Source organism: Fusarium mangiferae, assembly GCF_900044065.1.
Source record: "Fusarium mangiferae strain MRC7560 genome assembly, contig: FMAN_scaffold001, whole genome shotgun sequence".
NCBI lineage: Eukaryota > Fungi > Ascomycota > Sordariomycetes > Hypocreales > Nectriaceae > Fusarium > Fusarium mangiferae.
Genome location: NW_024573921.1, coordinates 817,869 through 828,587, shown reverse-complemented (window position 1 = coordinate 828,587; position 10,719 = coordinate 817,869). Strand labels below are relative to the sequence as shown.

At 50.9% G+C, this 10,719-nt stretch overlaps 3 protein-coding genes across 3 annotated transcripts; 1 reads left to right on the top strand and 2 right to left on the bottom strand.

The window, feature by feature from the left end:
• Nucleotides 1-1,201: 1,201 nt before the first annotated feature.
• On the top strand, nt 1,202-3,768 carry FMAN_00777 (uncharacterized protein; the record flags this gene model as incomplete). Its single annotated transcript, XM_041827331.1, has 2 exons — nt 1,202-2,725; nt 2,776-3,768. 2 exons carry the CDS (start codon nt 1,202-1,204, stop codon nt 3,766-3,768), a joined length of 2,517 nt encoding a protein of 838 aa, XP_041676109.1.
• Nucleotides 3,769-4,172: 404 nt separating this feature from the next.
• FMAN_00776 (uncharacterized protein) lies at nt 4,173-6,422 on the bottom strand (the record flags this gene model as incomplete). Its single annotated transcript, XM_041827320.1, has 2 exons — nt 4,173-6,127; nt 6,236-6,422. The coding sequence occupies 2 exons, from the start codon at nt 6,420-6,422 to the stop codon at nt 4,173-4,175; spliced, it is 2,142 nt and encodes a 713-aa protein (XP_041676108.1).
• Nucleotides 6,423-8,925: 2,503 nt separating this feature from the next.
• Nucleotides 8,926-10,251, bottom strand: FMAN_00775 (uncharacterized protein; the record flags this gene model as incomplete). The annotated part of the gene is made up of 1 exon (XM_041827309.1): nt 8,926-10,251. One exon carries the CDS (start codon nt 10,249-10,251, stop codon nt 8,926-8,928), a length of 1,326 nt encoding a protein of 441 aa, XP_041676107.1.
• Nucleotides 10,252-10,719: the final 468 nt, after the last annotated feature.

The window sequence follows — 10,719 nt, the reverse complement described above, 5'->3', positions numbered from 1 at the left end:
ATCACACAATCCGAAACTGAACACTGAACACCAAAAAAGAAAATCAAGGCCACACCCCCGGGAGCATGTGAAGTCATCGCCACGTCTCTGTGACCCAATCATCACACCGTCGATGCCAAGACCCGTGATGAATCTGGTAATGAACGGCACTGCAACCGAACCCGAAATGCCAGCTCGCAAGTTTCCGGGGGAGCAATAAGATCAACAGGAAATGAAAGGCCCGTTTACTCACCAGGTTTGGCTCGTGTACGGATAAGCTTGTACGCTTGCAATTGCAATGTTGGTGTGTAAATGCTCACTCCTGCATTTTGCTTGGCTCGTCTCCTTAACGGCGGGGGCGTTTCCCTTGTTGGCCTTGCATTCGCTATATCCGGTTGGATATGCTAAGATGAGGATGAGTTGACGCTCATGTTTGAAATGTGCTTCTGTACTCCTGCCGCTCAATTGACCTGCCTAGTTCCTAGGTACTTTTTACAGCACATGTTGGTACATGGCTAATCGCTATTATTCCCAATGTCCGGGTTGGCTGGCTCGCTGGTATGTCGCTGCACTATCCGCGTCCCCATCTCCACGCCATACACGCGCGCCTTACACCAGCTACAGGCTGTGTTTCGCCTTGCCCACGCCCAGGTATCTCAATGCCTATCGAAGCCAAATCCAGACAAAGTTGTCGGGGAAATCGATGATGTAGTGAGCCAGGGGCTGAGAAACAACGGGGTGCTCCGCTGTCTAGGCTGTCTCTTGTTCTGTCAATCAATAATCGACATGATTTACGCAACGGCCTTCATCTGGTCCCCAAGTGGAGAGCCCAAGCTTTGTTGCTCCTCAGCTCGAGGCGTCGATCATTGTTGTATTAGTTAATTAGAGCTTCTGAATCTCTCAAAAGACCACTCCGGCTCCCCCTTGCGAACTCTCTGGGCCTCCCACTATCATTCCCTCTCTTTCAGCGCCCCAGGACCCTTTTCCTCGATCAATTGTGTATTTTGCCATTGAAGACCCTGTCCCTCATCTTCTGTCATATCAAAACTCGCTTGCAGGACATGATCCCTACAGAGTGGTATCGCTTTAAGGTGGCTACATCATAGTACTCGCCGATCCGAGCCACCCAGAAACGCCCAATTCCCTTGGTTACCAGTTATCGCCACAAGCCATCCATCATCCAACCCGTATAAGCAAGCAGGGAAGCGAGCACATGGTCACGATGTCAGTGGTTAAATCCCCTCCCCCGTCCCATTCGGGATTTCTAGCTCCAGTCCGGCCTCGTTTTAACTCCCAACGCACCTCGGATCGCCTGCGTGAGGCTCAGACTTTTGTAACACCACCATTTAAAATGGGAGGCGCTATTAAAAAAGGCAGAAGATCCGTCTTTAAAGAAGTTGGTCTAGAACACGATTTGGATTATCCCACTTCTGTATCAGCGCCTTCACTGTTGTCAGGCGAGCAACTTGGCACTCATGACAACGACAAACACTCGAGTGTTAGCTCTGATATCCTTGAATCGTCCAGCAACAAGCGACAACTCGAGCAAGACGACGACCACAGTCAGGATAACAACGACCGCCAACGCCCTCGACAGTTATCACTTTCATCGCCCAAGACTTGGTACACCATATTATCAAACCCCAAAGGCCGACCCAGAATCAAGAGCACTTCGGGTGTGTCCCCAGGCGTCTCGGGCCTGCAGCGCTTCACTATGTTAGCGCTCCTCATTGCCATTATACTTCCGGCATTCAGTTGGCGAAATGGTCATTCATTTTCAGATATCAACGGCGCCAATGCTGGTGTGATTCAGAAACGCGAGATCAGCCCTACCAAGGTTTGCACACGATGGGGTCTCCAAGCTGCCCAGTTGAACGGAACACTCTACTTATACGGCGGTCGCTCAAGATCAAAAGCCGACCAGGTCGAAGACACATGGAACAACAATTTTCTAACACTGGACCTCACTAAGGACTGGGATATAGGCTCGCCCGCTCTCAAGGGTCTCGAGAAACCGGATGGTCCTCCCGAGGTCTCTATGGGATATTTGTGGCATGATTACAATAATCTGTATCTTTATGGCGGCCAATTCTCCGATACACCCTATGTTGATCCCGAGCCCGAGTCTGTCTGGCGTTATTCCATCAAGAATGAAGAATGGACCGAATTTAAGAACCCCGAAACCTCAGCCGGCAATGAATCAGAGCCAGGAAATCGACCAGTTCACCGTGCTGCTGAGGGAGCAGGCCTATCTGTGCCTGAGCTCGGCCTGAGCTGGTACTTTGGCGGCCATCTCGATTGGGCCACCACCCCAGGCTGGTCGCGCAGTGTTGATCGTGTATATCTCAAGAGTCTTCTCGAATTCACACACCCAGGCTATGTTAACACCGGCGTCGATAGCCTCTCTGACGGCACAGGCGCAGGTGAAAGCGGGGCTTATCGCAACATCACAAAAGCAGGCATCCAGACCGGTAACTTCACTGAGAGGGCAGATGGTGTCTTGGTGTTTGTGCCAGGTTGGGGCGAGCAAGGTGTTCTCATCGGTCTCGCTGGCGGCACCAACGAAACATTTACTGAGGATCTCGGCACACTGAACGTATACGACATTGCCAATTCCGAATGGTTCCATCAAGAAACGTCCGGAGATACACCCAGCGTTCGTGTTAATCCTTGTGCCGTCATCGCTAGCGCGCCGGATGCGTCAAGTTTCCAGATTTACATGTTTGGTGGACAGAATCTTCCTTTTGTAAGTCGTGACAAGGTATAGGACATACCCAAATACTAACATGGCCTCAGGGAAACCAAACGCAGTACGATGACATGTACATCCTGACCATTCCCTCTTTCACGTGGATCAAAGTCGACCAAAACGACGACAACAGACCCGCTGCCCGAGCTGGCCATTCATGCGCCATGTATGATGGCCAAATGGTGGTTGTTGGTGGAGTAGGAGAGGACATTGGATGTGATCCAGGTATGTACGTATTCGATGCAACCACGCTCAAGTGGAAGGATCAATTCAAGGCTGGCAATCACGATTCGGACCATCATCCCGATAACTTCGTTCTCGCCGGGTCCCATGGATACGAGGTCCCGGACGCCGTACGCAAGGTCGTGGGTGGGGACAAGGACGGCAGCGCTACCGTTACGACCCCCGCTGTGGGGCCGGCTACGGGTGGTCCGTTCTTAACGGGCAAGCCCCCGGTTTTCACAGTTACCTCCGGGCCGACAGCGACAGTACGCGTCGGCCAGACTGGTACTGCAGCCGCCTCTCCGGATGGGGAGGAAGACGATGGTGGAGTTAATGGCGGTCTCGTAGCTGCAGGGGTAATCGCTGGCATCTTTGGAGCTCTCGCCTGTTATCTTGGTTTCTGTGCCTGGCTCTATCGCCGCCAAGTCAACGCCTACAGACAGCACCTCGCAGTATCAAACCGCTACTCTGTTGCGTCCAACTCCCTTCTCAACCCTTCAGCCCTTACTGCTGCTGGTACTACCCGCCCCAAGCGTGCTATCTCCCAGCGCAGCCTCTTTGGCTGGGTCGGCCCTAGCCGCGATCAGGGATATACCACAGAGCCCAAATGGAGCCCTGAGGATGAAGATGATACCACGCCAGGCGCTCCCGGGTCCAGCAGCGGGTCCGGAGGTGCCAAGCGCAGTGAGGACACGAGACCCGGAACGAGTCATAGCGGAGGCTCGACCGAAGGGCTGCTCGAAGGCCAGGAACCGAGTTTCTTCAGCGTCGTTATGGGTCCTCGCCGGGCGTTGCGGGTTGTCAACAATGCCGAGTAAACCGCGCATGTACGATGAGAGGCGTTGTTGGGTAAAGGAAAGGATGGGATCCAATGGTTCCTTTTTCGATGTGAGATGAGTTGGACTGGTTGGTCATGATATACGAACACGATGCATGAATAACTGGTGGCCTTGTACCGGCACAGTTGCATTCGCTGATACCCCCATGTTTCTTAATGTCCCGGTAAAGGGAGCCTCTAGACAAGAAATACGAATGAGTTTTGATTCAGAATGTTGTGAGAAAACGATAGTGTATTCATAAGATCGTGTACCTTGAGTTATTCTAGCAATTATGCTCTCTATGCGCCATTAACACCATATATGCCTAGTCCATCCGTCTCGTCGCTAAAATGCCAGTCATAAAGTTTCCAAGCCAGTCGCTATCCTGTACTACATGTCTCGGATCATCTCCGTGACCACTTCTTGAGTTGCTTTTCGGGTATAGTGTTGACGAATGCTTCTTGGAGGAAATGTTTCCAAACCTTGTTGGTCTTCCTTCTCTTGTTCTTCCCTTTCTTGCCCCTGGTAGCGGTGAAGTCCAAATCGGAGTCTCCCTCTTCAGGTTCTGGAAGTTCAGGTTCGTCGCCGTCGCCGTCTGAGTCTGAGTCTGGCTCGTCTTCAAAATCCTCATTGTACTCTTCAGCTGCCTTGCCCTTGCCCTTCTTCGTCTTCCTCTTAGCGATTCTAGACGCTAGCCTGAGGTAGCTTCGAACTGTCAAGTCGGGCAGCTTGAAGATCTTGTCGGTAAAAGTGCTGTATTCAACCTCGTATCTGAACTTCTTGGGCTGCGGTTTGTCGTGGTTGGGTACTTCATCACTGAAATCGCCGTCGCGCCACTTGCTTGTCTCAGACAAGTCGGTAAGATCATTGTTGATATAGGTGAGGTTGGCAAAATATTGCGTGTATCCCATAAAGGTGAATGTCTGGCGAGAATATGCAGGGCCAGGAGGTGATCCCTTTGGGGGAGCTGGTGGGATCACGAGTTCAGGGTTCTTGGGCTTCTTCTTGCCCTTTCTTCCCTTCCTACCCTTCTTGCCTTTCCTGCCCTTCTTCTTTCGCTCAGCTTCGAGGTCTCTCTTGAGTTCCTGGTGGGCTTCCTCGTCCTCAGAGAAGTCGGGAAACTCTTCGGGAACTTTTGAGTTGATGTCGAATGAGTCGGTCCAGACTGGCGCATCCTCCAGGCCGGTGATATTGTACTCGATTATGCGAATAGTCGGGAAGTAGTTGGGGACGACGCTGGGACTAACAAGAGATACCTGATATCGTTCTCCATATTTGCCTCCGATCTTGCCGTGACCCTTCTTCTTTTTACCCTTCTTCCCCCCCTTCTTCTTCTTCTTTCTATCCCTCAACTCGTCGACATTTTCATCTTGCGTCTCAAGGTCATCTTCAGCGTCTAGATCTTCTTCTAGTGCCTTTGCAGCTGAGCCTGGCAAGCTAGACCAGGACTTTCTAAGGTCTATCAAGTAGTCGCTCTTTGACTCGACGGAAAAGCCATCATCCATGGGTTCTCGGACAGTCCCTGCCTTGTCGTAAAGGCTCAGATCAATGTCCTTGGTGTCCTGAAATAGGAAGTGGTCAATGTTCATATGGCCGTAAAGAGAGCCAGTAACAACATCGCGGAACTGCTTCAGCCAGAGTGTGTATTTTTGCCAGCAAGTTTCGTCCCAATTCTGCTTGTTCTTGGTTCGGGCAGGAGGAACATGGCCGATCAGGATAGCCTTCATTCCACGCTCACGTAATCGCTGAAGTTGAACGCTCAACCACTCCATGTGCTTGAAACCAGGCTCTGAGGGAATTGCGCAGCCGTCAACGCCAGCATTCCGATCGAAAAAGTACATGGTGTTGAGGCTGATGACGGATAGCTGATTGGGAATAACCTCAACCTCGAACCATCCACCGAATCCGAAGGAGTGTCGCTGTTCCTCAGGGATAAAACGATGCCATATGCTGCTATAAGCCTGCAGCCACTTGTTTGGCCCGGGATAGAAGATGTTGTGCGGCAGAAAATCGTTGTTGCCAAAAGTTGGAATAACAGGGACGGTGAGGGCTCCATCGTCAGAAAACGTCTTGACAATCTTTCTGGCGACCTTTCGGTTCATATCCAGAACATGGCTCGAGCTTCGTGGCAGCTTCTCGTCGCTATCGTGGCGCGCCGTGTCACCCGTCCACACAACAAAGTCGACATCATCCTTGACGTTCTTCCGTACCCATTCCAAGGTCGCGTCGACAAGATCCACGGGAGAGTCGCAATCGGTGGTTTCGGCGCCATATAGACCTGCAGGGCCCTTCCCGCGGTGGCATGCAACGCCCTGGGCTGTTGATGAATGGGCTTTGTAGAATTCGTCAGGGTGAAAATCTGGAGTTGTGGTTGTTAGTGGGCTGCTTTGGATGCGACGCTGAGTTATCATATTTTCATCCGTAGATGCAGGAACATGGGACCCGTTTCACATGTGATATTGCGTACCTGTTATATGCAAGAATTTGCCATTCAGTTTGCGACCCGGTTGTTGGATGTGCGGCGTCTCTATAGAATCGCGTGTGCCTGTAATTGCGTCGAGAACTTTTTGGCCGGCGTCGAGGATTGGTGAAGGAGAGACGCTAGGGAGTATTAAGGCGGCTGCCACGAGCAGTCGGGCGCCTGAGAGTGGCATTTTGCTCGTTTTGGATTGCAGCCTCTATTTGATAAGTAGTTCGTTTATGTTCGGTGTTTGTAGTCGAATTTTGGTGATAGCTAGGTGAAAGAAGTGATGCTGAGGTAAGATACAGGGTCCAGGTATGAAATTGAAGGTGTGAGGTCATTCCAGAGTCAATCTCGGTAGCAGCCTTCAAGGGGTAAGATGCTGTTCAAGCCACAGAGAGAGGCACGCTCTGGTTCTGGCTGACACGTTAGTGATGGGAGAACAAAGGAAGATGATGTCTCTATATGGAATCCTTGATACAAAGAAGAAAAAAGTTGACGGGGAAGAAAAGGGCGTCGATAGACTAATTTCCACAGAACCAACCTACCTGAGCTATGATCAATCAATACCGTCGATGGGGATCCACTGCTCGGTGTAGGTAGGTGCCAAGACTGCCCTGGCTGGCTGATGGCATCGAATAATTATCACAGCGACAAAGGGGAAGCATTGAGTTTAAAATACTCGAGTCCCAAGAGTCGAAATAGTGACAAAATTAATCAACAGCTCCTATTCCCGTCTTCTTCAGTGGATGCCCCTCCCCCACGTTGTCGTGTGCTCACGCTGAGACGCCTGGTGATCCATTGTTGAAGTTGAGGAAGACGGTAAGATCGGCCAATCTTGAGCGGCGCGGGCTACACGTGTACTAGAGCAAATGGTGCAAATGGACGAGGAGAATGGGCATGAACGAGACAGAACAAGACACTGACACGCGATACTTGAATTCAATCAGTCATGCCTGCTAAATTGCCATCAAAACATTGTGCTTTTGCATTTAGATACCGCTTGTCCTCTACCTAGGTAAGCTCTTCATCTATTCTTCACCTCAATCAAACCCTTCCATCTGCTCTCATATTCAGGGTCCAGCAGTTACAGAAAACAGCTGCAGCCTTAATTCAGGCACATACGTAATGGGCTTTGGCATATGCCATCAGGGTCCCCCTTCTGTAAATCCTCCTCCCAACAGTGGATACCTGCATTGACTGGTCCGTTGAGTCTCACATGTGGAACCTCATAAACGCCCTCGTGAACATTCCATCACATTCGCTTTCACAGAGATGCATACATACACAGAGTTTATCAAGTGTTTATTGTGATTTGTTGCACCTATGGATCATCTATGCTTCATCTAGTATCGGCTCGCTTCTGACATCCTTCCATAATAATCCTCGTGATATCGAGTCAAACGGCTTACTGGCTGCCTGCACAAGACTGACTATTCTGTGCCCGAAGCGTGCTTATTTTGTTCAACACAACAAGTAAATACGACACAGAAGAAATTCCGCTCGCGTGAGCATCTTCGAGCAAAGTCCCATAACTACCTACTTGATTTGGTGTTGGACACACTCGACATCTATCGAAACACCCACGAACTTCTTCACCCAACTCAAGGTCCAGGGTAGGTAAGGACCTAGATGCCCCACTAGCACGGATCTCGCTTAGGTAGCATCCGCCGCTAGTCCTCATGTGGGTTCATACATATGCAAAAATTCTGGCTCGTTTCCTTTCTCTCTTCTTCACCACGCAACATCGTCTCCTCGACGGTGCCGGTAACATCCAAAACTGGCGCCACGATCATCTCAGTCTTCCCACAGTTGGTCACCACTTGAAGGGGAGGCCGTTGCTAGACAATATCGCCGCTCGTTTGAGGGAGGCCATACGCTTTTGTGTGGTGGTTTCCTATGGTTTTTTCGTGGCTACATATCTCCGTGTCCAGATTCCCGTGATGTTTTCCTTGATGCCCCAACTATGAACCACAACTCTGGCCAACCATTGAGACGCAGTTCATTATTGCGATGCCTGAAGCTTGATGGTGCCAACCTTTGAAAGTATAGCCACCAAGACAGAATGTGAATTTCAGTCTGGGAAGGGCCTGAGCCATTGTCATGTATGCAAAGCTGGAAGATCTACTCACATAGGGATGTAGATGACATGATTGCATTAGAAGGACATGTCATCCTGCAAAAAACCCCAAACTGCAACTGCCATTTCACACCAATGTCAGATAGCTATATAGACCTTAACAGGTATCCATGCTTCGAATACCGAGTACCGAGTCGTACAGCTGAGCACTCACAGTATTTCCCCGTAGTGTCAGATATCTGGAAGAAAAGGCGATTGCATCACGGCCCTGCTACCATCATGATCACCAATGCACTCGAGGGAGTTTTGGCAAGAATGTCGGTATCAGGAGTGGGTTGACTAGCAAGACCTCGGCCAAAGAGAAGAGGGTTGCTCGCGACAACCAACTCGAAAGACATCAGGATTGAGTCGATGATATGGATGCAAAGGGAAGAGGTAACCGGTAGCAATGCAAATGATATTTTTCAAGAACACTTATTTTCCGTTGGCTCTAACTTAGTCGTGGCCATAACAATCATAGACTCCAAAGTTTGCCCCCATGTTGAATTGCCCCCATATACCACATATTTAATACTTTGGCTCGCTCAATACATTACTCAATTCCATCGTAGTCCTTCTAAGCAGGCGCAGTACCCTTCCAGTACTTTGTCTGGATAAAAGGCATCTTGGTGACGGTACCCTTACGGGCCTTTCCTCGTACCACAACGTCCACCTCGGTACCGGCCTTCTGGTTGCCGCTCTTGATGTAGCCCATGGCGATATTCTTGCCAAGTGTAGGGCTGGGAACACCACTTGTGATGACACCGATCTTCTCACCGTCCTTGTGAATCTCGGCACCTTCACGAGCGGGAGCTCCGTCGACGAAGAGACCGATGCGGCGGCGGGTGACACCTGAACCGCCCTTGCTCTTGGGTGTGAGTTGAGGGATGATGGTTTCGGCACCGTGGAAGCCTCCGGCCTCGCGACGGGTAGGGGGGATGATCCAGCTAAGACCAGCCTCGACGGGTGTTGTGGTATCATCGAGGTCGTGGCCGTACAGACACATACCAGCCTCGAGACGGAGAGAGTCACGAGCACCCAGACCAGCGAGCTGAAGGCGCTCGGGACCAGCCTTGCTAAGAAGGGCCTGGATAGCAGGGGTTGTTGTCTCAAAGGCAGGATATTCCTTTCCGTTGAATGAAATCTCAAAGCCGTCCTCTCCAGTGTAGCCACCTCGACTGATGAGGACAGGGTGAGTCTTGCTGCCGTCAGCGAGCTTAAGCTCAGCCCAGACGGCATTGCCAAAGTAGAGCTTTGAGAGATCAACTTCGCTGGCGAGGACCTCGCTTAGAACCTCGGCACTCTGGGGGCCCTGGAGGGCAACGAGACCGGAGTTGTCGAGACGTGACCACTGAACATCTCCGCCGAACTTGCCAAGCTCCTCATCGAGATACTTGGTGTCCTTGTCAAGACAGGCGCCGTTGGTGACAACGTAGTAGGTATCCTCGCCAAGTCTGGTGACAACCGAATCATCGACGATACCTCCAGTACCAGGCCACAAGAACGTTGTCAACTTGCTCTGCATGACACCCTGATTTGTCCAGTCTGAGGGAGTGAGTTTCTCCAAGAAAGCAGCTGCATCCTTGCCCTTGAAAATGTGCTGCACCATGTGGCTCACATCGAAAAGTGAGGCATGCTCACGAGTAAAGTGATGCGACTGAGCAAGTGAGAGGTTTGAGTATTGAACAGGGAGCGAGTAGCCAGCAAACGGCACCAGCTTTCCTCCATTGGCAACATGGAAGCCATAGAGAGGAGTCTTCTTCAGGTCAGAAGAACTCCCCGAAGCGCATCGTACGCTTTGTTGAGAGAGTCTGAGAGCGCCGAATGATGTGGGCCGTGTAACGGCGGCAGATGATAGGATTCGGGGACCAGCCCTCGCGGCCAAGCTGAGGCTCTTCTTCATGATGGAAGCCAATTGTCAATATTAGGAGTAATTGAGGAGAGTCAATTGACCAGAAACAAAGAAAATTAATAAAGAGGAAAAGAGTTTGTACAAGAAGATAAGAAGCCGAGGGGGGGGGGGGGGGGCTTAAGACTGGTACATGGCATGCACAGTACATATCATGCAAGTCACAAGTCACCCAATTTGACAATTGGCGCTGGTGGGGTTGTCACCGAGTCTGAAGTCACTGAGTCTGAACTTCACCGAGTCACAATCAAAAGCGTCGTTTCTAATTCGCTTCTCCACGGTCTCTGCCTCCGAAAACCGACCCCGGACCCCGCAGTCCCCGGAGCGCCCTCCGAGGGCCGAAGCCAGAGCGCATACATAGGCACCTAGAAGGAAGAGAAGCGCGGCAAATGCTGATAAGAATAAATTATTGATAAGGCTGCGTGAGGGCATCACTCACGGCATAGGATCCAATTGTTCAAC